The sequence below is a fragment of the Protopterus annectens genome, chromosome 7.part1, assembly GCF_019279795.1.
Source record: "Protopterus annectens isolate FY-2018-M chromosome 7.part1, PAN1.0, whole genome shotgun sequence".
Classification (NCBI taxonomy): Eukaryota; Metazoa; Chordata; order Ceratodontiformes; family Protopteridae; genus Protopterus; species Protopterus annectens.
The window spans coordinates 523455543-523481416 of record NC_056740.1 but is presented as its reverse complement, the minus strand read 5'-3'; the positions used below and the strand labels follow the sequence as shown (position 1 = coordinate 523481416).

Sequence of the window (25874 nt, the reverse complement as noted above, 5' to 3'; positions counted from 1 at the left end):
TACATGTGTATCTTCTAAGTTTTTCTGCTTGTGCTGAAATGTTTAATTTATTTGCAATAGTGCATGATAGATCCTGGTCTGTTCTAATACTGCACACTACTTTTATCACATCTTTCTTAATATTTTTGTTGATCTAGTCCCTCTTCTATAGTCTCTCCCATTTTTTTGATTTCTCCAAATCTTTTGGGTTTCTAATACCATGATGGAAATGGACCCCATTCCTAAGTCAGAGTACGATTAAAGTTCACGAAATTAGTATTATTTCACTCTTTGATGTTAGCCAAAAGAGCTATTCGCAGTACCCGCAATGTGCCCAGCAATGACTCCTTCTGCAATTCATACGGTGTTACATGAATTGGTAACATATCTAAATATTATTGTAAATTCTTTTTTATAAGACCAGTTGCTCCTACTACTATTGGAACTGTCTGGGTATCTTTCTTCTACATGGCTCTTGGTTCTGCCTGCAGATCAAGGTATTTTATGTCTCTGTACGCAAGACACTATAGTCACTAGGTGTGGCAATTTCAATGATCAATGCTACTTTTGTCTTCTTTTCTTGGATAACTATGTCCGGTTTTCTCTCCCCCTGTGAGTCCTTTCATGTATACTAGATCCCCCCTTAGTCTGAAACACTTATTGCATTCAAGACATTTATAATAATACTCTGTATGATTATTTTTGTTCTCTTTAAAGGCCTGCATCCAAAATCCCGGTCGCTCTCTGTTTCTTGAGCTTCCCCCTGTTTCATCATCTTCACTTTCCATTTTGAATTATAGTTTTTTGCTTGTGGTACGTATAGGAGTCTTATCAGTGTAGCTCTGAAATATCCCTTCAAATTGGGTAATCCTAATCCACTCTGTTCTACTGGAAGAATCAGCTTATCCCACTTGACTCCTGCTGTCTTCCCCTCCCAGATAACGTCCTTCAGCTCCTTATTAATTGCTACCCACAACTTCTCCTCTGGTTAATAAAAATATGCCTGACCTGTGTATAAGACTAAAGTGACTAAAAACATTTTAACTGCTTGTATCTTACTATCCATATCCATATAACAAAGCTTCCGTTTTGTCAGGTTTTGTATTATGTTTTGTTTAGTCTCTTCCCACATATCCTTAGCTGCCACACTAGAAACATTTTTAATCCATACTCCTAAATACTTTACTTTATTATGTCCCCATAAATATGGGTATTCCTGAACCAGTTCATGTGTGGGTACATAATTTACCACTATTGTCTTTGTTTAGCTTCATTAATTTTGTATCCCGGAAAGATCTGAAACTGTCTCAAAATGTTCCACAACACTAATGTTTTTCTTCGGGTTTTGTCAGGTACAAAATAATATCATCTGCAAATAAAGCCAGCTTTTCTTGACTACCATACGAATTATATCCTTGAATTTCTGAGTCCCTTATTTTCTTTGCCAATGGTTCTAAATATAATGAAAATAATAAAAGCGAAAGAGGAGACCCCTGCCTGGTTCTTCTGCTCAAGCAGAAATTGTCAGAAAGGACCCCACCCACTTCAATTTTCGCATCTGATCTCTCATATACCCTCCTAATCAACCTTAGAATTTTTTTTCAGAAAATGCAAATGGTTCCACCGCTCTGCTCATAAAGTCCCAGTTTACTCTGTCAGATGCTTTCTCTACATCAGGACCCACCAACAACAGTGGTATTTTCCTACATTCTGCTTCCCTCTGGATCATAAATGTTTTGTTAATGTTGCCAAATGTCTGCCTCCCCTCCACAAAACCACACTGATCCATATCTGTCAGTTTTGGCATTACGTTTGCCATTCCTTTAGCCATTATGGACATGAAACACTTTACAATCATGGTTTAGGATTGAAATGGGCCTGCATAAAGCTGGGTTTGATAGATCTCTATCCTCTTTAGGTATTATTGCTACACTATCCTGACATTTTTCACCTTGTATAACAGCTCAAAGCAAACATCTTGTAAAGAAAGCATCAACAGTGGAATCTTTAACTCCTGAATTTTTCCAGCCTGCAATCATAATGGTTAAGGTTTTTACCTCACAGTTATAAGGTGCAGGGTTTTATTCTGACCTCTGGATATTGGCTAGGCTTGTAATACTCTGCAGACTGACAGCATCCTATTTACCTATTACCTATACAGACAACCTTAAGAATTGCTGCACACATATAGATGCTAACATGCTTCTTCAGTTGAAATTTACCGAATGTGTCTTTCTGTTTATTCTCATCTGATTAATATTGTTAAATATTAACATGTTAATAACTGCATGTACACTTCTAATTGCTCCTGTCATATAACCCAAAAATAATTACTGTATCTTTGTTGATTATTGTTTTTGCAACGTGCCCTTTGTCATGACTGAAAAGTGTTTAAGGACCAAACATGTTATCCCACTAACAAATGCTACACAAACAAGCAAATAAATAAATATCTGGACTTTAGAAAGGCCTTTGACTTGATCCCATATAGGAGGGTGAAAGGAAAACTGCAAGCATCTGGTTGGGTAAGACCAAGACTGAGGAACTGGATACCTAAATGGCAGAACTCGGAGGGTTGTGCTGAGAAAGAAAATGTCAGGAATTAGGAAAGTGACAAGTGAAGTACCACAAGGGTCTATTCTGGTGCTAGTATTATGTGTACTTTGAACATATCGGAAGGCATAGGGAACAATATCAACCTCTTTGCTGAAATCACAAGGCTAGAAACAGCAGTGGAAGGTGGGGAAGAGAGTCTATTTTTGTCCATCAACAGAAATGGTCAAACAGCTTTTCCGTGAATGGTAAACATTGAACGGCAGTGTTTTCGTACATACATATCATCGTAAAAAAATCATGCAAGTGTCATAGTTGGCCAGCAGCAGGGAAATAGCTCAGTAAACATTTGCCATGTTTGCATAGTTATAAAATAAAATAGTGTATTAAAATAGTATTTGGCACACATCAGACCCTTCATATAGTCCCCCACATCCCCACTAATTATATGTGCCAGCTCCGAGATCACACTATTTCCCCACTGTAGTGCAATCTCACAGTTGGTATATATAATTAGCAGGGGTGTGGGGGGGTGTAGCCCCCCACATAAGAAGGGTCAGTTGTGCACTGAATACTATCAAATGCTCTATAAGGAATGTTTGTTATTAACTTGGGTGCCACACCCATTTTTTTTGTAAATCATTTACATAAATGCCTGCACACTATCTGTGCCTAGTTACTTTTACTGACACCCCATATTCATTCCTTTCATTAAGCCCTGCTATGTTTTATTTTTTACTTGAATTTTTACTAATATGATTATGAAAAAAGTGTTTTCTCCCTCCTTAACAGATATCTCCTGTTGACTTCTGTCCCACTGACCGTTTCCTTATATTTTCTTAATGCTTCTCTTCTACCTTTAACCTTCCTTACCACATCTCTTGAGCACCATGGTGATTTCTGCATTGTTTCTGCTCACGTACCTTACAAAATGATGTGCTGCCTCACAGGTGGCAATTTGAATCTATTCTACAGTTCATCTGCTCTTTCACTAGCCTGTGAATTTACGCTTGTGTGAGACACACTTTGGGTTCCCAACAGGTAAGCTAAGTTCCTTTCTGTTATGATATTTTATCCACCCTCAGCAACTTTCCTATCAATGTGCTTAAGTTTACAAAGCATCTAATTTTGGAAGGGTTGTTGACTTGCTGTATCTTTCCTCTTGTGCAGTGTGATACAAAGATCTGTAAATTAAACATTTAGATCATTTAGAACTTTGTTTTGTCACATGAACAGATGAAGACCATTGTGCCAGTAATGACAGTGTGTGCCATTACAGTCCTTGTGTAGTTTCACAGATAACTCCTACACTAATGCCATTACAGTCCTTGTGCAGTTTCACAGATAACTCCTACACTAATGCCATTACAGTCCTTGTGTAGTTTCACAGATAACTCCTACACTAATCCTATGCATTTCCCTCACCCTCTGAGAAGTCTGCAGTGTGTGCCATTACAGTCCTTGTGTAGTTTCACAGATAACTCCTACACTAATGCCATTACAGTCCTTGTGTAGTTTCACAGATAACTCCTACACTAATGCCATTACAGTCCTTGTGTAGTTTCACAGATAACTCCTACACTAATCCTATGCATTTCCCTCACCCTCTGAGAAGTCTGCAGTGTGTGCCATTACAGTCCTTGTGCAGTTTCACAGATAACTCCTACACTAATGCCATTACAGTCCTTGTGCAGTTTCACAGATAACTCCTACACTAATGCCATTACAGTCCTTGTGTAGTTTCACAGATAACTCATACACTAATCCTATGCATTTCCCTCACCCTCTGAGAAGTCTGCAGTGTGTGCCATTATAATCCTTGTGTAGTTTCACAGATAACTCCTACACTAATGCCATTACAGTCCTTGTGTAGTTTCACAGATAACTCCTACACTAATGCCATTACAGTCCTTGTGTAGTTTCACAGATAACTCCTACACTAATGCCATTACAGTCCTTGTGTAGTTTCACAGATAACTCCTACACTAATGCCATTACAGTCCTTGTGCAGTTTCACAGATAACTCCTACACTAATGCCATTACAGTCCTTGTGTAGTTTCACAGATAACTCCTACACTAATCCTATGCATTTCCCTGTCATTTTCTTTCTCTCAGTCTAGATAATGACACCAAGTACTTATAACAACAGAAATGCAGCCATAATACAAAGGATCTGCATCCTGACCCTCTTATTATGTCATCAGGCAGGCACCCTGTCTCAATGCCCTCACCTATTCTAAAAATGGAATCCCCTCCTTCCTGCAAGCTATTTTCTTGTCTTGTTCAGCGTCAGTCTCCTGTGGGTTTTCTCTAGTTAGGATTATAAGGTCAATGGTTTCCATTGCTAATGCTTCCACAGTGGAATCAAATGATACCAGGACAGCAAAAAAACTATGAACAGGTATATCCGCACAAGTGCTCCTCTCTTCCACCACTGTCACCGTCTAGAGCTCAATGTGGTCCAGATTTTTCTTATTCGTGGAAATCTGAGGAGATTCTACACTTACAGTTTATTTTGATGAAACATAATACCCACTATGAACTTTTATGTTTATTATTCACAGTGCTATGCAAGTGTAATACCAGTCTTCAGATCATAAAGTCAGAAGAGTATTTGCTCCTTGCCAAATACCACCCTGAAAATGTTACCACCCCCCACTACTTTCATGAGGGAAAATGTCAAACCAGGGATGAACTTATGGGTACCCACCCAATCATGAAAGGTAGTTGTGCTTAAAATCCAGGGGCAATGTGTTTCAGAGATGGGCCAACATTGGGTAATGAATCACTCCATGCAGTGTGTTTTATTTATATATTGTAGCAGCTTCAGGTCTTTTGTTCAGGCGTAGCCATTTGTTCTGAGAAGGTATAAAAGAGCTATTAGGGTGGGGTTATTGTTGGCATAGAATGTCAAACATATATCTACATGCAGAAGTCTTAAGAGATAGGGTACAGGACTAGGGCTTTTAGTTTGTTTTGGTAGCTAAGTTTTTTTTTTTTTAGGCCAATAGTGTTTTATGTCAGGAATCTTTCAGGACTTCCTAGGTTTGCCTAGGTATGAGAACAAAGGGGCAATATAATCACTTTTTGTTCTAACCACAACAGAATTCAGAGGGACAGTAACATCCTTTTTTACTCCAAACACCTTTAAGAAATTATCACTTAACACACAGGCAAACATGCCTTAATAGAAAAGAAAATAAACCATATTAACATTTCCCCATTTGCATACATTATACATCACATATGTTTTCATTCTTTGTTACCATCAGTCCAGCACTGCATTCATTTCTCAAATACTACCTTCCCTTAAAGCTCAAGCCTCCTTGTGAACATTATTATGCATGCATTGTTCCCAAAAAAATCAATTTATTTCTATGTAATTTGGTTCTTCCGTTTTCTAAATATTCCTCTTCCAGTTATTTTAATCTATTTTACAATATTCAATACTTCAAATACAGTTGGTTTGGACTTTGATTTCCAGTTTCTAGCAAGTGCTTTTTTGGCAGCCAAAAAATTAAACTTAACAAGGCCCTACTAATGTTTAGGCAATTCGGATATAGTGTCCCAGCTAAAAAGAATAATTTCCTTAGTTACAGTCATTTGCACATCCCAATATTTCTGGCAGAGTACTCTACAGAGAATTTTTAAAATCTGACAACTCATTACACTCCTAAAACACTTTCCCAGTTAACTCTTTCTTACCCATCACATCTCCAACATTTGCCATCTACCATAGGAAAAAAATCTGAAGTCCACTTGGGGTATAAAAATACCTCTGCAAACATTTCCAAGCAAAAATTTTAAACCTTCTGAACTTTGTTGCATATGTGGGAGCCATACATATGTTATCCCATTGTTCCCTTGTAAACTGGTTTTCCAGTCTCTCTTCCCTAACTTTACTAACCTCCACAGATTGATTTCTATAATTATCATGCAATAGTTTGCATGTCCTACTAATAATCCCTTTTTAAAAACAGCTTCTGTTCTAGATTCAACTAAAAACTATACCAGAAAGTACAGTTGTGTACACTTACCATAAATATAGATGTTCAAGTGTATTCACTGTTGCAGTCATCACATTTGGGTTATCTGCCTGCAGGTACAGGTAGCCCTCAGCCGGCCTGAATACCAGAGTCTTGGATTCCTGCGTCAGATGCTGTCTCTTCTTCCATTACGTCAGGTTGTCAGGGGTATAAAACATGTAGCCGACACCATTAGATCAGTTTTTCTTGCCCCAGATGTCAGATGCCCCCACAATGAGAAGCAATTATGTGTTACGGTACACCTCCATTAAAAAGCAAATACACCACAAAGCTTAACTACACCAAACAGGAAGGAGAGGTAGAGCCAAGAGAAGTCAGGGGGCTGGAGGGAGGGTAACCAGGACTGCAACAATGAATACACTGGAACATCTACATTTATGCAAGTGTACACAACTGTACTATGTTCTTCATGTTTCACTGTTGCAGTCATTACATTTGGGTTGATTCCCAAAGGTAAGGAAGGGAGAAGGAAGTCAGAGAGCATTAGTGCCAGCTATTAAGCCCTGCAAGACTGCAGTGGCAAAACCAGCTCTGGATTTGGAAAAAACAGGCATGTGGTAATCCTTGGTGAAGGTATATACAGAGCTAAAGGTAGCAGGTCCCTGGTAGGGACTCCTCTGAGAAAGGCTGTAGAGGTAGACACAGCCCTGGTGGAATGTGATCTTATCCCCTGTTGGGTAGGTTTTCCATGGTGCTTACAGCAGAAATGAATGCAATGGGCTATCCATTTAGAAATGGTTTGTTTTAAAATGGCCTTCCCCTTTGCCCCTGCAGCAAAGCCAACTAGCAGCTGTTCAGATTTTCTGAGAGGCTTAGTCCTGTCAAAATAAAATCTAAGTTGTCTGTGCACGTCCGAAGAGTGCAGTATTCGTTCTAACTTTGTTTTGTGGATGTGGGAAAAAGGTGGGCAAATGAATGGACTGTTTTGGGGCCACATTAGACACCACCTTGGGCATAAAGAGAGGATTGGGCCTGAGGGAAACCTGTCTGCATGGAAGATAATGAAGGGCTCCACTGCCATGAGGGCCTGTAAGTCAGACACTCTTCTTGCTGAAGTGATGGCTAGAAGGAAGGATGTTTTCCAAAAAAGGAATTTCAACTCTGCAGTTGCAGCTGGCTCAAAGGGAGGGAGAGTGAGCTTTTCCAATACAAAGTTAAGGTCCCAGGCTGGAGTAAAGGCTCTCCTTGGGGGGGGGGTCTTAAATTTTTGGCCCCTCTGAGGAATTGCTTTAGCAGGGGGTGAGAGAAAAGGGGTGGTTCAGTATTATAATTTGCTGAAATGGCAGAGGCATGAATTTTAATTGACGAGAAGGATAGGCCTTTCTGGAGCATTTCTGTTAAGTACTGAAGTATATGAGGTAAGCTTGGCACCGTTGTGCCCATCCCCTGAATCTGGCTCCAGGAACAGTATCTTTTCCACTTCTCAGCATAGGATTTTCTAGTACTAGGCCTCCTTGCCTCCAGAATGACATCTAGCATCTGCTTACTGAGGGATGGTATTGAAGAGCTCAAGGAATTAGCCAGGCTGCAAAGTTCAGGGTTTGAAGTTGAGGGTGCACAATCTGGCCTGCCTGCTGGAACAGCAGGGAAAGGGTCTGAGGCAGGTGCATTGGTTCCAGCAGTGTCATACTGCGCAGGAGGGGGTACCAGTCCTGGCATGGCCAGTCTGGTGCAATCAATATTGTCCTTGGATTGTCCTGTTTGATCTTTAGCAGAACCTTCGAGAGGAGAGGCAGAGGGGGGAAAGGCATAAACCGAGAGGCTTTCCCAGGTAAAGAAGGCATCCACTTTCCAAGCTCGACTGTGGGAGTTCCTTGTGCAGAATTTGTCCAATTGGTAGTTCTGAAGGGAGGCAAACAGGTCTATCTCTGGAGTCCCCCATTTGTTCCTCAAGAGGTTGAATATTTTTGGTTCCAGTTTCCATTCATGTGGGTCCATGAGATTTCTGCTTAGGTCGTTTGCCAGAGAGTTTAGCTTGCCTGGCAGGAATTGTGCCTGTAAGTGCACTTGGTAGCTCAAGGTTGTGTTCCACAGAGCCATGGCTAGTCTGCAGAGAGGGTACGAGTGGGTTCCCCCCTGCTTGTTTATGTACCACATAACTGTGGTGTTGTCTGTCTTTACCAATAATTGTCCTGGAAGAATGTGATCCTTGAAGGCTGTCAGGGAATTCTGTACAGCTAACATTTTTTTCTGGTTGATATGCAGGGGCATCTGTCTCGGGTTCCATTTGCCTTGAATGCACCGCACTGCCAAGTGAGCCCCCCATGCATAGTCTGATGCGTCTGTTGTTAGGGTTTGGGCAGCAGGGGGTAGAGTGAAAGGGAGCCCCTAGTTGTGGTAGCAGGCCTCTGTCCACCAAAGGAACTCTGTCTTTATACAAGGAATGATAGGAATCATTGATTCCAGGTCCTGAGAATGTTGACACCATAGGCTTTTTAGATACCATTGTAGTTTCTTCATATCTAGTCTTGCATATGGAATTAGTAGAATGCAAGAGGCCATGAATCCCAGGGCTTGCAGGATTTTCCTTGCAGATAGCTTGGTCTTTGTGGCCAGTAGTTTGAAGTAGGTTGCCAAATAAACTTGTTTCTCTGGAGTGAGGAAAGCCTTCTGGGAAGTTGTGCTCAAGCTTGCTCCCAGGAAAACAATCTGTTTGCAGGGTACTAGATGAGATTTCTTTTCATTTATGGTGTACCCCAGTGAGGTTAAAGTTTCTTTACGAATGCCAGATGTTTTAATAGCAAGTCCTGGCTTTCTGCCTGAATCAGACAATCATCCAAGTATGGGTATATTTGAATATTTCTCTGCCTGCAAAATGTAATAGCTGGAGCTAGACACTTTATGAATACCTTGGGCGCAGTAGATAAGCCGAAGGGAAGTGCAGAGAACTGATAGTGCATGGAGCCTGCCCTGAAGCGTAGGTATTTCCTGCAAGATTCCCTTATTGGAATGTGCAGGTAAGCTTCCTTTAAGTCTAAGGTTGCCAACCAGGCATCTTTGCCTAGCATAGGAAGCAGCTGTTGAAGTGTTAAGATTTTGAATTTTGGGACTACCAAAAAGATGTTTAGAATAGAGATGTCCAGAATAGGATGCTGTGAGCTGTCTTTTCTGGGTACCAGGCTAAGTCTTGAATAAATACCTTGCCCCCTTTCTTCTGCTGGGACCAGTTGAATAGCCCTGATAGTCAGAAGAGAGAGAACCTGATGTAGAGCCTCTGCCCACTGATTTGGGGGTGGGTCTGGCCAACCATTTGGGGTTGGTAGGGTGTGGACGTGGAATCTGTATCTTTTGGAAACTATATTCAAAACCCATTTGTCCTGGGTAATGAGTTCCCAGTTTTTTGCCTGCAGGGCGAGCTTTCCCCATAAGGGAGCAAGCAGTGGAGCAGGGCTTGGAAGGGTTAAGGTTAAGTCACTGTGCCATTTTTCTGTACGGGGGTGTCTTACTACTCCCTACTTTGGAAGTGGGAGCCCCCCACTGTTTAGGCCTGTGCGTAGCCTGAGACTGTAACCTAGGTGGGTCTGCTGTTCCTGGGTTTGGACTCAGAAGGCCTGGAAGAGGCTGGAATTACCAATTCTTTGAAGGCCAATGCCTACTAAATCTGGGAGGCTGTACTTGCAGGAAATCTTTAACAGTTTGCATAGATTTAGTTTTTTTCCTCCATCTTTTGAGGACTTCTTCTGCTTGGTTGCCAAACAGGCGGTCTTGGTTTAAGGGAGCATCCAGTAATTTAGCTTTAACATGATCTGGCAAGTTTTGCTCCTTCTAAGTATAGGCCCAGTGACAGCAGCCATGCAAGATGCTTCTAAAGAATCAAAACCACATTGCAAAGTATGTTTACCAACTTGTTCTGCAGAATGCATTAAATTCTGTAATTCTTTGTGTTCAGCACAGTCAGGAATCAACATCATTTTCTGTTTAAGTAGCTCCATAATATGCTGCTGGTACTTTAACATGCGAAACTGGCAATTTAAAGCCCTAATGGCCAAAGTAGCAGAAGTATATACCTTTTTACCCCATTTGTCCAAGGCTCTAGAATCTCTATCAGAAGGGGTAGGGTTTTTGGTAGCAGTAGCCTTAATGCCCTTTGGTCCTTGGGAAATGGTCTCTGGATCCACAGTAGGATTCTTGAAGAGGAACTTGTGAGAGTCAGGTACTCTGTAATACCTGTCAGGTTTTCTGGGAGCTGGAGGTAAAGTGTCTGGGGAAAGGCTAGATTCCAATAAAGCATCATCTACAATGTCCAGAACAGGAGGGATAGCTAAAGGCCTGTGTTGAGGGAGGAGTAAGACTTCCCTAAGCCTCTTTTTGGAGTCAGAGTAATCCTGGCTTTCCAAGCGGAAATGCTCTCTAAGAGTGTGCAAGGTTTTCTTCTGTAGGGGAAGCAGAGGGAATGGAATCCTCTGCATCAGAATCCTCATAGGTAGATAAGGGCAAATCCTGGTAATCAGAAGAAACAGAAATATCAGATTCCTGATCAGAAGAATCAGAAGGAAAATCAGTTCTAGGACTCTTAGAGGGAGAAGGCTGCCTTCCCCTAATTAAGGTAATAAGGTCTTCAGCCATTCTAAGCATTTGTTTTTTAGGCATATGGGCCTGAGCATGCGGTCTGGGAGTTGGTTTTCTAGGCATGGGTCGAGTTTTAGGCCTGGATGAAGATGGCATCAGTTTAAAATGCAAGTCTGTAGGCCTGAATACACCCTCGGAAGCACAGTGCACAGTGGCTCCAGACCCAACCAAGGTAGAGACATACGCAGGTTCCATAGTCGAAGAAGCATCTCATTGCATATCGGACTCTGAATGGGTCTAAGTAGAGGTCTGCAAATCTGAGGTAGTGGGTATCAGGGGCTGCGAAAGAGCCTCACTATGTACCAGCAGACTGGCGACTAGCTTAACGGAAGCATCATCACTGGTTTTCACAGCTGTCTGTCTCTGTCTTTATCCTTACATTATTTTGGAATAATCGGTAGTCGGATGGCTTGCCAAAGCCACTTCTGGATAGTTATACCGAATACCAAACTAATTTGCTGCAAATATAGCCCGACAACAAATAGTTTGGGGGTTGAATAAGGCACAAAACCGATAGCGAGGGACGTCGTGGTCTGGGCCTAAGTAAGGAATGCAGTACAAATGAAAATCTTTATGAGGTATTTGCTTTCCACAGGTAATACAATTGTTAACTTTTACTGACATGGGTTAAGAGCAAGAAAAAGGATCCCCAACGGGGTACTTAGTTTTTTTGAAGACTTCGGTTCTGAAATTCAAAAACGAAAATGTCAGGAGTCGGCCGACTGGCACTTGCAATCTGCTTCAGGCATTGCGTGGCAAGAAAGACTGATGTAATGGCGTCAGCTGCATGTTTTATACCCCTGACGACCTGACATCAAGGAAGAAGAGACAGCATCCGACACAGGAATCCATGACTCTGGTATTCAGGCCGGCTGAGGGCTACCTGCAGGCAGATAACCCAAATGTGATGACTACAACAGTGAAACATGAAGAACATCAAGTCCTTCACTTAGGATTCCCCTACCCCTTTCTCTTTGTAGACTCTGATATCAATCCCTGGTAGAGAAGGCAGTCTCTAGCCTGCATTCCTAACATATTTTTACCTCATCCTACTCTACTACCTTTCCCTCTCTATTATTTCCTCTCAGTACCTTGGTTTCTTTGCCTATTCTCTGTAGCCCTAACTGCAGTCATCCCGATTGGCAGAATCTCCATTCCCATTCCCATGTTGGCTTAGTTCTTAGAATATTTTCTGCTACTTTATGAATGCAACTTAAGGATCTGATATCCAAAATCCCACTCTCTCCTTATTTCTTGAACTTCCACCCTAATTCCTCATCATCCATTACCACTTTGAAATATAACCTTCTGCTTGTGTTATGTATATGAGCCTTAACTGTTCAGCTCTAAAATATCCCTTCAAATTGGGTAATCCTAAACCATGTTGTTCTATTGGAAGGATCAACTTATCACAGTTAACTATTGCACTGTTCTCTTCTCAGATAAATTCTATCAACTCTTTATTAATTACTGTCCACAACTTCTCCTCTGGTTGATGCAAATATGCCTGATCTGTATATAAAACTAAAGGGACTGAAAAGATTTTCACTGCTTGCATCTTATCAATCATATCCAGAAACTAGCAGATTCTCAGTTGTTGTATTATCTTTTGTTTAGTCTCTTCCCACAAATCTACTTCAGTAGGTTGAACTTTCATATTACCAAATCTTGCTTTTTTAAGACAAAAGCATTGAACGTTTCCATTTGCCAAATGGAAACTTTTTCACGGGGTAAGTAAACACTTGGCCAACATGGAGAAGTATACCCTTTTCCTCATTGTAGTGCGATCCCAGAGTTGGTATATGCAGTTGGGGGTGCGTTTGACATACTAAAGTGTGTTTTAGCTTTAATGTTGACCAACTGTTTACTTACCATGTGAAAAATTTTCTGTTTGGCAAATGAAACTTTTGATATTTACGTCTCGCAAAAGTAAGGTTTAGTAATATGCAAGTTCGATCTACTGAAGTAGATCCCTTCCCACATATCATTAACTGCCATTACAGAATCCATTTTAATCCAGACTCCTAAATGCCTTGTATTATGTCCCTATAAATATGGGTATTTCTGAACTAATTAGTGTGTTGGTACATAACTTGGGGTACATCCTTTATCTTCATTAGTTTTATAGCCCCAAAAGACTTTAAACTGAATCAAAATGGTCCACAACACTGAAATGCCCCTTTCTGGATTTATCAAGTACAAGACATCATCTGCAAATAAAGCCAATTTTTTGATTACCATACCAATTATACCTTTGAATTTCTGAGTCCCATATTTTCTTTTCCAGTAACTCTAAATGTAAAGCAAATAAAGGGGAAAGAGGGCACCCCTGCCTGGTTCCTCCATTCAAACACAACTTATCGGAGAGGAACCCTCCCACTTTAATTGTTGCCTCCAATCCTTCATATACCCTCCTAATTAACCTTATTACTGTATTGCAAATGTTTTCATTACCCTACTTATAACATCCCAGCTTACTCTGTAGACTGCTTTCTCTGCATCAAGACCCACCAACAACAGTGGTATTTTCTTACCTTTTGTTGCCTTCTGGATCATCATTGTTTTATTAATGTTGGCAAATGTTTGTTTCCTGTCTTCAAAACCACACTGATCTATATCTGTTAGTTTTGGCAAAACATTTGCCATTCCTTTAGCTAGTACACATAAACAGTTTATCATCATGTTTTAGAATTGAATATAAAGCTGGGTCTGATTGGTCTTTACTGTCTTTGGGTAATACAGCCACTACACCTTTCTTCCAAAATGTTGGTGCTCCTCTAAAGTGCCATTAAACAAAATCTTCCAGATATTTTTCAATTTTTCCAACTTCCACAGGAATGCCATCTGTTTTTATCTCATCTCCTCCTATTTTAACTACTGTTAAGCTTCATCTACCTCTAACCTTGACATAATTAAGTGTTCTATAAATATTTCCATTTGTGCTTTCTTGATTTCCACATTCTCTACTATATACTATTTTTTTATAAAATTTAAAAATATTTCTGATACCTCTACATGATCTATGGTTGTTTTTTCTTGTTACACTTCCCTAAGCTTAAGTAACGTAGCTCCCTAAGTTTGGTGACAACTTTTTCTATTTCCTGTAGCCTATTTTGTTATGCTAAAAATTTTTGTGGTCTGGAGTTCTTATGAAGAAAGAGCTGCTTAACAGCAATCTTTCTAAACTCATACATATTATCCAAATACTCTCTTATTTTATGTTTAGCACTCTACAACTGTGCCTCTTCTTGTTCTGTGAGATCCCCCTTATTCTGCAGTACTTAAACCTTTGTCAGCCCCTCAAAATAATTTCTATTACATCTTGACCATATATCTTTCTCTTTTATTTCCACCCTAGCTTTAAATTCCAGTTTTATTCCACTCACTTTCACTTCTGAAGATATTTTTGTCTATTCTAATAACGCTTGTATAATTTCCACTGCACACTCCTTAAATTCTTCCTTTTTAACAGGTAGGTGGGAAAGTGCTAGTGTCTCATTTTTACTTTGTTACCCTGCATTTTTATTGGTCCATCATCTAAAACAGTTAGTGGATGTGTGTCAAGGATTTCAATTAAATGCACAGCATCATCCCCATCATCAACCTCCTTTTTCCCCATTTTCTACATGAGGTCGGGGTGTTGTGTCAACTGTCACCATCTCTCTTGATTCAATGCCATTCTCTTACCTTCTTTGACACTCATGTCTGACTGTAGTCTTCTCTCACACAATCCATCCACCTTTTTGCTGGATGCCCTCACTTCCTCTTGCCTTCTTCCTGTCGGTCCCAAATCTTCTGTACATTTGCCTGAACCACAGTAATCTGTTCTCTTTGACCTTTTCTGCAATTGGAGCTACTTTGGCTTCTGCTCTGTCATCCCCTTTGCTTTATCTTTCCCACAGTGTATATCCTACCAACCATCTCAGGCACTTCATCTACATTACCTCTGCCTTCCTCAACTGCTCTGCCTGTACTACTCAGAATTCTGTACCATACGGTAGTACTGACTGCTCTTCTGTTTTGTATACCTTACCTTTCAACTTCTTTGACATTACTCTGTTATACACAACCCCTGATATGCTGGGCCACTTGGCTGCAGCCTCTCTGATTTTAACCCTTAACCTCCTCATTCAAACTTCTCCTCAGACACCCATCCCAGATACTTGAAGCTTTTAGCTTGTTCCACTAGCTTCCGTTCCATCTCAATTTATTTTATATATTTATTTGACATTTGTTGACCGGGAATGTCTGACTGAGCCACAGCCCTTTTTCAGAGCAGTCCCGGCGAGAAAAGCTCCACAAGAGTACAAACACAGCTTACTAAAGTAACATGTTTTGATTAACATTACAGTAAAAAAGACACATAATAAGAATTACACTTGGTTAACAAGTACAGGGTACAACTAATGCTGTCTATTAGCAATATAAAAAAGCTATTGACAGAAGTTGACAAAGTACTTACTGTATAGATTCGTATATAAGTTTATACACAAAGGAGGAGGAGGTGGTAGAGATAAGGAACTAGGGGTTTAGGGAAGTTCAGGAGGAGGAGATGGAAAGGTCTGTGAGAGGGAGTTAAGGAGACTAGGAATGGGAGAGAAGTAGGGAGAAGATGAAAATGAGCGAGTAAATGTGAAGCAGAGCAGTTGGGGGTAAAGGTGAGAAGAGCTCTGAAGATGTAGCAGTTAGAGGTCAGACAGAGTGGTTAATGAAAGAGTTTTTATGAGAGGAATTTCAAGGATGGTTTTTACAAAGACATGTCCAGGTGTTAGGAATGTGTTCTTTGAGAGCTTTCTTAAATTCTTGTATGTGAAGCATTTTACAGATGGCCAGGGGAAGTTTGTTCCAGGAGAGGGCAGGAGTGTAGCTATACAAGTTTTTACCTATCGTTTTTTGGGTTTGTATATGTCTAAGTGAGGTTTTCAGCTTTTTCTGATTTCCCCTATTTGCTGCTATTACAGCCGTCTTATCTGTACTCATTTTCATCCCATGTGCCTTCACTTTTGCACTCCATTCCCCTGTCCTTTGCTGAAGTTCTTGCTCAGAGTCTGCCTGTAATGCCACATTGTCTACATACAGCAACTTTGTTGATCCCTCCTCAACAACCTGTTTGCTAACGTAGTCCATCACCAGTATGAACAGCAGTGGGTCCAGAGATGAACCCTGATGTACCCCCAGCTCCCACTGGGAACCCTCTGTGAGACCGAACACTGTTCGTACATAAGCCATTGGCACCTTGAAAATAGCCTGCACTAGTTCTACCGATGTTTCTGAGACTTCAACCCACCACAGAACTCCCCAATCAGTTTTCTTGGGACCTTGTCATATGATATTACAGTGAAATATAATTTCTGTCTAGTCTATTCCAGTTACTGTACCTTGGGGAATAATATGCAAATTCTGTCCGATTTCCTTCTACTGAATTAATAGTTCATAGTTCATAGGTTAGTACTAGGCTAACTGCTTTTGCAAGCCATTGTAAGCCTAGCCAATTATCCTTTGTTAGACTCAAACCCTGCACCTTGTCTTTGTAAGGCAAACATCTTAACCACTAGGCTACCCTCCCAACGTCTTCCATACCAAATATTCTCATACATTTCTTCAGAAATGTACCCTCTTTTGTTATACTTTCCCTTCTACATCCCTCGATACATCCTCACTGTTGCAAACCAAGTTCTAGTCCCACCTATAACTAATATTCCTTGCTGAAAGCTGATCATTTCCCCCTTAACTCTCTTAAGTAGCAGTTTTTCATGGAATATAAATATATGCCAGCATAGTTCTCCTCCCCCTGTCAATATTCCCTTACTAACTTCCTCACAACCACAAATTTACAACTGCTGTGTTTTCTCCTCTTCTATCACTATTGGAGCCCTTCTCAGAATTAGTATTACTTCACTTTTCCTTTGTCCCCGATATTCTGCTGAATACCCATCCTGAAAATTCTTTCTTTGTCAATTCACATGCTCATTTCTTTTCAAGTGCATCTCTAGCAGCATTGCTATATGCACTCTGTATTTCTTAATATAATTCATAGGTTCATAGGTAGGTACTAGGCTATTGGCCCTAGGGCCTATATAAGCCTAGCCAAAAATGTACCCTGGCTTTCGCCACCCAAGAAAATTATTTTCCTGTGCCCCTGTCGAGCAGAGCCACAGAAGTGATCCCTCGGGTGAATTTCCTACTTCCCATCCAATCATCAACACTGTTTTCTTTTTGTCTACACCTGTAAGGCCATTTACTTTCCAAGATAATATGGACAGCACAACAATTACAATAAAATGCTACAGTTCCCACCTATTATACATGACAGTTTCTTTTGAATATGTACTTTCAACATCTGTCATACATGCACACACTAATGTTTGACAGGCTGATCTTTCTTACAGTTGTTTCTTCGCATCTCCATTTGAGTCTGTGACAAATTTTTTAGGACTTGGTGTTTTACTAAAAACCATCAGAGAAAAAGCTCAATACACTTTCAAAACATCCCATCTGCATTTAATTTAGAACAAACTCACAAAACAATGCACATCTTCAAAAAATGAAGTTTAACCCTCTAGATAGTAAACACTGCCCCAAATCTACAGTTTGGACACTAACATCTTTTGACCTAGATACGATAATGGTTGGAAATCCTATCTAGCACAACTGACTTCCAAACTAATTTTGCAACATGGTGGTCAAAAATGAGGTAGCCGCAGACCCAGGTGCGGAGATCCCTATCTACCTTGTCCATGTCGAGTGGAACACAAGCTATGTTACAGGTAGCTGATGAGGTGTGTTTCTCAAAGGTGACGCTGGACTGTTTTGTAATTAGCCTGTACACCACTGGTTTGTAAAGACTACTTCTTGCCGAAGTGTTTATGTATCAGTGAGGGAATGGATGAAGACACCCAGCTTTCAAGATAATTTGTTAAAGAAGGTAAATGGCAATTAGCTGTTAATGACAACCAATTTAAGAGTCTTATGGTTCATTACATATGTCTGGGTTCAGAAGGCAAACGGTAAAATGGTAAATGGGTGCAGGGAAGCCTGGACAAAGTATGGAATGGGGCAAGTGAAAATTAGACAAACTTACTGGATACAAAAGTACATTTGTCCATGTAAAGCTGTGAAATAACTCCCAAAAATGTAAATGAATACTGCAACAGTGATGTACAGAATAGAGTCCCAACAGAGACAGTACAGGCAAACACAGTGACATTGAGCAGAAGTACACCTAAAGAAAACATACCTCTCTAGTGTCCAGATTTTCATCTCATATTTTTAGTCTGTTCCTCATAAAATTTGTGGTTTTATGGCAAATCAGTGAGGGCTGAAGTCATTAAATAATTACAGACATTTGAGTTTCAGACTTTCTATTCTTCAGAAAATGTATACCAACTCAAAACCTATTATCCTAGCAACTTTCTAAGTTTAGAAAAACAATATTTAAAACTTGTCCGTATTTTGGGGCCTTTCTGCCCCCCCCCCCCGTTTTTGGCTTTGTCCAGATTTCTTGCTCTTAGAGGCTGAGCGGTATACAGGGCAGTAATGTCAGAGATTACATAAACTCAAAGCAGACGGGCAAATGAGGTCAGCAGTCAGAGTTTACTATACTCTCAGGGAATTTCTCTTTTAAACAGCCTGGTACTGTGAATATTGGCCTGAAGCAGTCTGCAGCTAGATGTATGCTTGAAGGATGATGATAAAGCAAAAGTATTAGTCAAACACTGAGTCAAAACCATTTTAAATGGAAAACTTATATAACATTTTAAATGACAGCCTTCATTAAATATATGAGATTTAGAAAAAGCAATCTTAGAACATAAACACGTGTTAATTAATTTATTTTATCTCCATCATAAACAGCATATCACAAAAGAAATTTTACTTTACACCATGCAAACATTTCATTGTGAATACATACCTGTGTATCAGTATTGTCCAAAATATTGCTATCAATAAAACGTGATATCTCTTTGGTGTCAGGAAACAGCCATGGATAAAGAAAGGCAGATGAGTCCCCAAGATGACAGGAAAGCCCTGGGTGAAGTACCAGTGCCAGGCATGAGAGCCGTAGAACGTTCCCAGGTTCTGTAGCACGTTAAACTGGAGAAAGTTCAACTGAACTAGCACCCACTGTGGAAAAAAAGTACACCAAAAATGTTACAAATGAAACACTCAAATTTAATTACAAATTAAATCGAGAGCCACAAATTAATCTGATAATATTTAGTAAATAATGTGAATCAGTTCATGGAAGCAACAGTACACAACATGGTGTACGTGTGTGTGGCTGTCTGTATGTTTGTGCGGATATTAGGTAATATGACATATATGTCACATTCAGTGACAACAGAGTCTTATAACCATTAAAAGGCTTGGTCCACCTCAATGTAGTCTTCCCTAGAGGACATTAATGCACAAAGAAAACAGCCCAGTATGATGAATGTTCATTGAAAATGGTACATCAGCATTTTATATCATCATAGAAATTATCTATTTTTAATGTTCTGCAATTATTTTGGTGACATTAAATGCATCCCCCCAATAACCAACTAATTATAATGAGGTAAAGTACAAGTCACCATAATGGTAGATGTATGATTAATATATTAATATGCACATTGCTGCAGGATTCATACATCTGTGTTAGAATGTTCTCCTGAAGGTGACTGTCACTCCATGGACAGAACCTTCTGCAGTTAGAGGTCTTACAGTATAAAAGGTTGCAGTTTCAGTCATGGTCTCTCTAAACAGCAGCCCATTTATAAAACAGGGTAACTCCTGCTCTTGCCTCGGTTCTTTTTTGGTGCCATGGAAGACGCAAGCAAAGAGTCTGCATCAACAAATAAATGTTCAGCCAGCAGGCCAGTAAAGTTAGAGAACTGAAGATATGACTATGAAGTAATAATTAGTGACTTGGCAATAATAAATATGCAAACACTACAATTTGTATAATATTTAAGTACTAGTTAGTAATAGTTTAATATAAGCATCTATACAAAAATTGTTATCCATCTCCAAATATCAGACAGGTAGTTTTAATAAGGGGACCCAAAAACAGATGCAACTCTTACTAGAGCATGTACACTGTACCTTCCCTTGCAGCAAAGATCCAACAATTTATACATCTGTTGTTATACAGTGACTTATTCACACCACTCTGCTCTGTGCATCATAAGAATCACTGTTACTGGATTCATGTATCTGTACTGGAAACATTTCAACGCAGTTCAACTTATAGGTTCTATAAATATTTAGGCTTGTTGTAGCAAATCTTAATGTACCTCTGGATGTATAGATAACCAGGGGGCAATCTCAGATATTCTATGATAGGATACATTTCTGGTGTTAAGTAAGTACAAGTCCTTTGACAAAAATCCTGACATGAACTGTTCACACTCAACTAACAATTTTTAACTAATCACAACAACAAAACACCACTTCAACACTGGGCAAAGCATACAAACAGCACTCCTTAAATTACTATAATAAATATCCAGAAAATGCACTTTCCAACAACTTACAGGTACCTTACTTCTGGATTTCACAGGCATTTAATGTAAACCATCAATTACCCCTTGTTTGGTTGATGTCCCACCTCCGAGACAGAATTTGGACCGTCATCTGGCAAAACATGCTGTTCACCTCCTTTGCTCCAACACTGGAGCCTCACAAGGTTCAACATTAAGACCACTTTTAACCATTTTTCACAAAACATATACATAAACATACAAATGGAACTATTTTACTTCACTTTGTAAATGTTTCTACAGTTGTTGACAGTGCAAACAGCTGTCAAACTCTTGGAAAAGAACTTCAAATATTCCTAAACATACGCCAGGGATGGATTAATCAAAACAACTTAATTCTTAATGTAAAGAAAGCAAAAATAATTTTCTTTGCTAAACTAATTCAAAAAACAAATTATTCTTCAAGAAATGTTATTTAAAAAGAACATCATCTGACATTAAAATAGTATCTTACTGACAGTATTTGGGAATTACTGTGAACAGCACTCTCTACCTGTACTTTGAACAGTGTATTCAAATCACAATAAATGAAATATGCAAAAGGCTAGCAGTACTCTACCAACCAAGTCCCAATCTACTTCCTGCTATAAACAAACTGGCAGAAAGTGTACTGCTTTAAGAAGTACTATAAAGCCACTGCAGTGCGAAACATAAGAAACATTTATAAAACTCACTAACAACGTACAACAAAATAGCTGAATTTGCAACCAACCAAGCTTCAAATTCCTCCCATTAAATAATTAATCTTAAATTACCTTAACTAGATGATCTTAGAAAACAAACTCAGAAATACTAAGGTTACCTTTATCATTTCAGTACCACATGCCCATTTCTCAATCACATTCTATCCTGGCACACTCCTTCCAGTGAATTAAGATCAAATTAGTTCCTCCTAAAATAAATAACTTCAGTAACACACACTGTGATAGCGCCCCTAGCATATTCTTAACAAATAACTAGAAATAGGCCCCTTCACACTTAACAGCAACTCAAAACAATATCCGTTTTGAAATTTATTGCAAAAATGGACTCACACAACCAGCTACATGCAGCTTCTGCAAAAAAACAATTAATTCCCACTAATATTTAGGCCAGCTACTTCACAGGCAGGGACTAAAGATGGAGATGTCTCTATTTACATCAAAAATAAATATAGTTCAAGGCTGGTCGAACAGGACAATGCACTTGAGCTGATCCATGTTCAAGTCACCATAGTTAAAATCCAGTACCACTTCCTTGCAAGCTATAGGTCCTCTTTATGACCCAGGAAACCTATACCATGTATTTAAACTTAGTAGAAACACTAACCATCCAACCCAATACCATATTCATGGGTGACTTTAATTACCTCACTTTTAACTGGGAATCCTATATGACACCAAACGTACATGCACAGAAATTCCTTGATTTTGTAAACACAAACTCCCTGGAACAGATAGTCAATACACTAACCAGGAATGCAGCCATACTGGATCTTGTTCTCTCACTAATATGGGAGACTGCTGAAAACCCCCTACTGTAATGCCTTCCCTGTGTAAAGTCAGACCACAAAATGGTCTCCTTTGAAGTAAAAATAAAACCTGGACCCCCAGCTAAATCTGGAATATTCAGGAACTATTCTAAGGCTAACCTCCTGCTATTAAGTGAGAACCTGACAAAATTTCAAGCCCCCATAAACACGCTGCTGCCTATGCAGAACTCTTCACAGAAACCCTGTACACGTATGTCTATAGCTGCATACAGGCAGCTGTACCCACCAGGAAGAAGTACAGAACTAACACAAAAAACAATCCACCCTGGTGGAATCTCAAAATCAATAGGCTGTATAACAGGAGAAAGCCCAGCAGAATAAAAACACTCTCATCAAACTAAAACAACTCAGAGAACAAATAAAGTCTACCAAAGCTAAATTTGAGATAAGTTTGGCCTCCCAGGCCAAGGACAACCACAAAGCATTCTTTAGCTAAGTCCGCAACCTCAAAGACAATACACAGTTGTGCGCAGAGCTCATTGTAAATGGAGCCACCTAAATTGAGGCAGAATATATAGCAAACTTCCTGGCTGATAAATTCAGCTCCAGCTTTACCTTTCTCTCCCCCTCACCCTTCTCTCAGGAAATATCAAATATAACTCCCCCCTACTATCACTAAGAAACGGGTCCTTAATGCTCTCTCTAAGACCATGAACACTGCATCAATGGGCCCAGACAATATCCCAGGATGCCTTCTCAATAGCATGCAACATGACCTATCAGGGCCTTTGGAATTACTATTTAACTGTAGCCTCCAAACAGGCTTCATGCCTCATGAATGGAAAAAGGCAACAGTCATCCCTCTGCACAAAGGTGGGCCATCTACAGACCCTGGAAACTACAGACCCATAAGTCTCACTAGTCTTATATGTAAAGCCATGGGAAGAATTATCATGGAGATAATCAACAGAGACATAGTAAACCTCCAGACACTGGACCCAACCCAAAAAAAAAAAAAACAACCAGCCAGCGTATTCCACAGATTTATTAGATACAAATAAAACTCTGATGTCTCGGCTCTATCCCAAAGCCTTCAAGGAGTAAAATACATTCAGAAAAACTTGCCTCTTATACTCTAAAAAGTAATTATTCAATTAAAAAAATCAAATCAAGTATTTCCAATTGAGCTCTTCATTGAGACCACATGGATGCAGTGTATTAAATTTAAGAATAAATAATGACTCTTTAGTCAACAGTCTGTTGTTTAAAACATTTTCATTAAACTTTGAAGTTTTAATCTTTTCCAAAATTGTACCTTGTAGCCCCCCACCATCACTATTATGAAAATGTTCAAAGTGAGTAGCAATAGAGCTCTCCTGTTTCTTATTTTTTATATCCCTAATGTGCTCTAGCAATCTGATTTTAAAAGCTCTTTTCGTTTGTCCAATATAGTATAAATCACATGGACATTTAAGCGCATATATCACTGCTTCTGTACTACATGTAAAAATACTACTAGTATTAAATGGAATCTTATTAATAAAATCAAATTTGTGTACTATGAACTTACATGCTTTACATCTATTACAACCCACTGTTCCAACATTGGATATATTTAAATTCATCTTGACCTCTGGAATGCTGAATTTACTTCTAACAATAAAATTCTGTATGTTTCTGCCTCTTTTATAAGAAAAAGCTAACTTGCTTTTCAACCATGAAGTTACATTCTTCAAAGAACATAAATAATTCCAAAAATATTTAACTATTTCCAAAATTTTGGAGCTATACCATCCATAAGTAGAGACAAAATATATAGTCTCTAAAGATTTTTTAGCAGTGTCCTTACATAAAATTGTGTTTGAAAAATATTTAATGTTATTACCATTAATAAAAGAGCATAATTATTTCCAACTATATTCCATCAGGCCTTTTTCATATCCTCTTTTATTAAACATTTCCACTGTTATTTTCATTTCTTTCCATAGATCTTCCATGTTATTACATAATCTAAGTATTCTAAGCATTTCACCATAAGGAAGAGCTTCTAGAGTATGTACAGGATGGCAACTATCCCTATGTACATAATTAGTACCTTGCTCAAATTTTCTATGTACCTTAGTCTGTAGGCTCACCCCATCTTTAATATTCAATTCTACATCTAAAAAAGAGATATTTTTACCCATTTGGAATCCATCAAATTGAAGATGAAACCTATGATTATTTAAAGATTGAACAAAATCTTCCACTAATTCCAAGCCCCCATGTGCAATAAAAATTAAATCATCTATATAACGAAAATACTTGATAACATGTTGTCTAAAAAATAAATTATTATAAATATATTCCACTTCAAAAAGTCCCATACTGAGATTGGCATACATGGGGGCAAATGCAGCCCCCATGGCAGTACCCTGTTTCTGTCTATATAAAACATTATTAAATTCAAAAAAATTATTAATAAGACAGAAATAAATTAATTCTATAACATATTCTGTAGCTGGAGAAACTCCAAGAAAGAATCGTACTGCCTCTATACCAAAAGAATGACTGATGTTTGTATACAGACTTTTTACATCTATTGTGAAAAAATATACATTATTATTCCAATTAACGTCCTTAATTTTATGCAAAAAATCAAACACATCCCTAACATAAGACGGAAGTGTAAAAACTGCTGAACAAAGGTAGTGATGTAAAAAGACCCCAAGAGCATGTGTGAAATACTCACATCCTGCCACAATAGGCCTGCCCGGTGGTCGATTTAAATCTTTGTGTACCTTCGGAAGACAATAAAAGTGTGCCATAGTGGCCTTGTCCTTTATGCTTAGTTTATTTCGGATGTCCAAGTCTGTGAAATATCCTAACCTATTACCCTTGGATAATAGTTCATTATATTCCTTAAGGGCAGAAACATATTGTAGCAAATCTGTGACTTCATACGTATTAACGTCACTAAGATGTTCCATACACATACCCAAATACTGAGAATAATGCATTATAACTAATTTATTCCCTTTATCTGAGGGTTTAAAAATTATCTCATCCATCTTACTCAGAGAAACAAGAGCTTGCCATTCCCTTTTGGTTAAATTGTATACATAAGACTCTTTCATTCTTTTGAATTCCTTAAAGTTTTCTTGTAATGCATAATTCAAAACATTAGTAAAATGTATTACTTCCTCATTAAAATAGGGAGGCATAAATTCACTTTTGCCCTTCACATTATCAGTGTCAACGTTATAATAAGCATCCTTCCTTGAATGCTTACTGCTGTTAAAGAGAAATGTTTGAAAAAGTATCACAATAAATCCAACATGCATCATACATCATTACATCTGCTGACTGAGATGTAAACAGGAGAGTAAACAAAACATAAATAAATATATACAAACAAAACAAGGCTACAGAGGTGGCTGCCGAGATGGCAGAGTAAGTAAGCCCTAATATTTTGTTAAACATCACAACAGTAAACGATGCAATTTGTTACCCACTTGGAAAGGGTTTGTTTCATTAATAGCTGTCCCATTTTTCATTCGTAAAAGAAACAATTGGACCGTTTGTTTAAAAGATTAACCCTTTTGTGCACAACCCCTCAGGGCCCTTGGAACATCCAAGGCAAGGCAGACTTCTTTCTTTCTTTCTTTTTTGGCTTTTAACAGAAACTGAAAATTTAACAGATCGATTAAAGGTAAATTCAGAGATTACTTTAGGCACAAAGGAATTCATTTTCA

General features: G+C 39.0%; 1 protein-coding gene across 1 annotated transcript in view; it reads right to left on the bottom strand.

Moving 5' to 3' along the window:
- PIGB (phosphatidylinositol glycan anchor biosynthesis class B) overlaps positions 1-25874 on the bottom strand; it is a 369888-nt gene that overhangs the window by 110118 nt on the left and 233896 nt on the right. The window contains exon 8 of the mRNA XM_044078951.1: positions 19061-19272. Coding sequence (XP_043934886.1) covers positions 19061-19272 — 212 coding nt within the window. The remainder of the gene's footprint in view (positions 1-19060; positions 19273-25874) is intronic.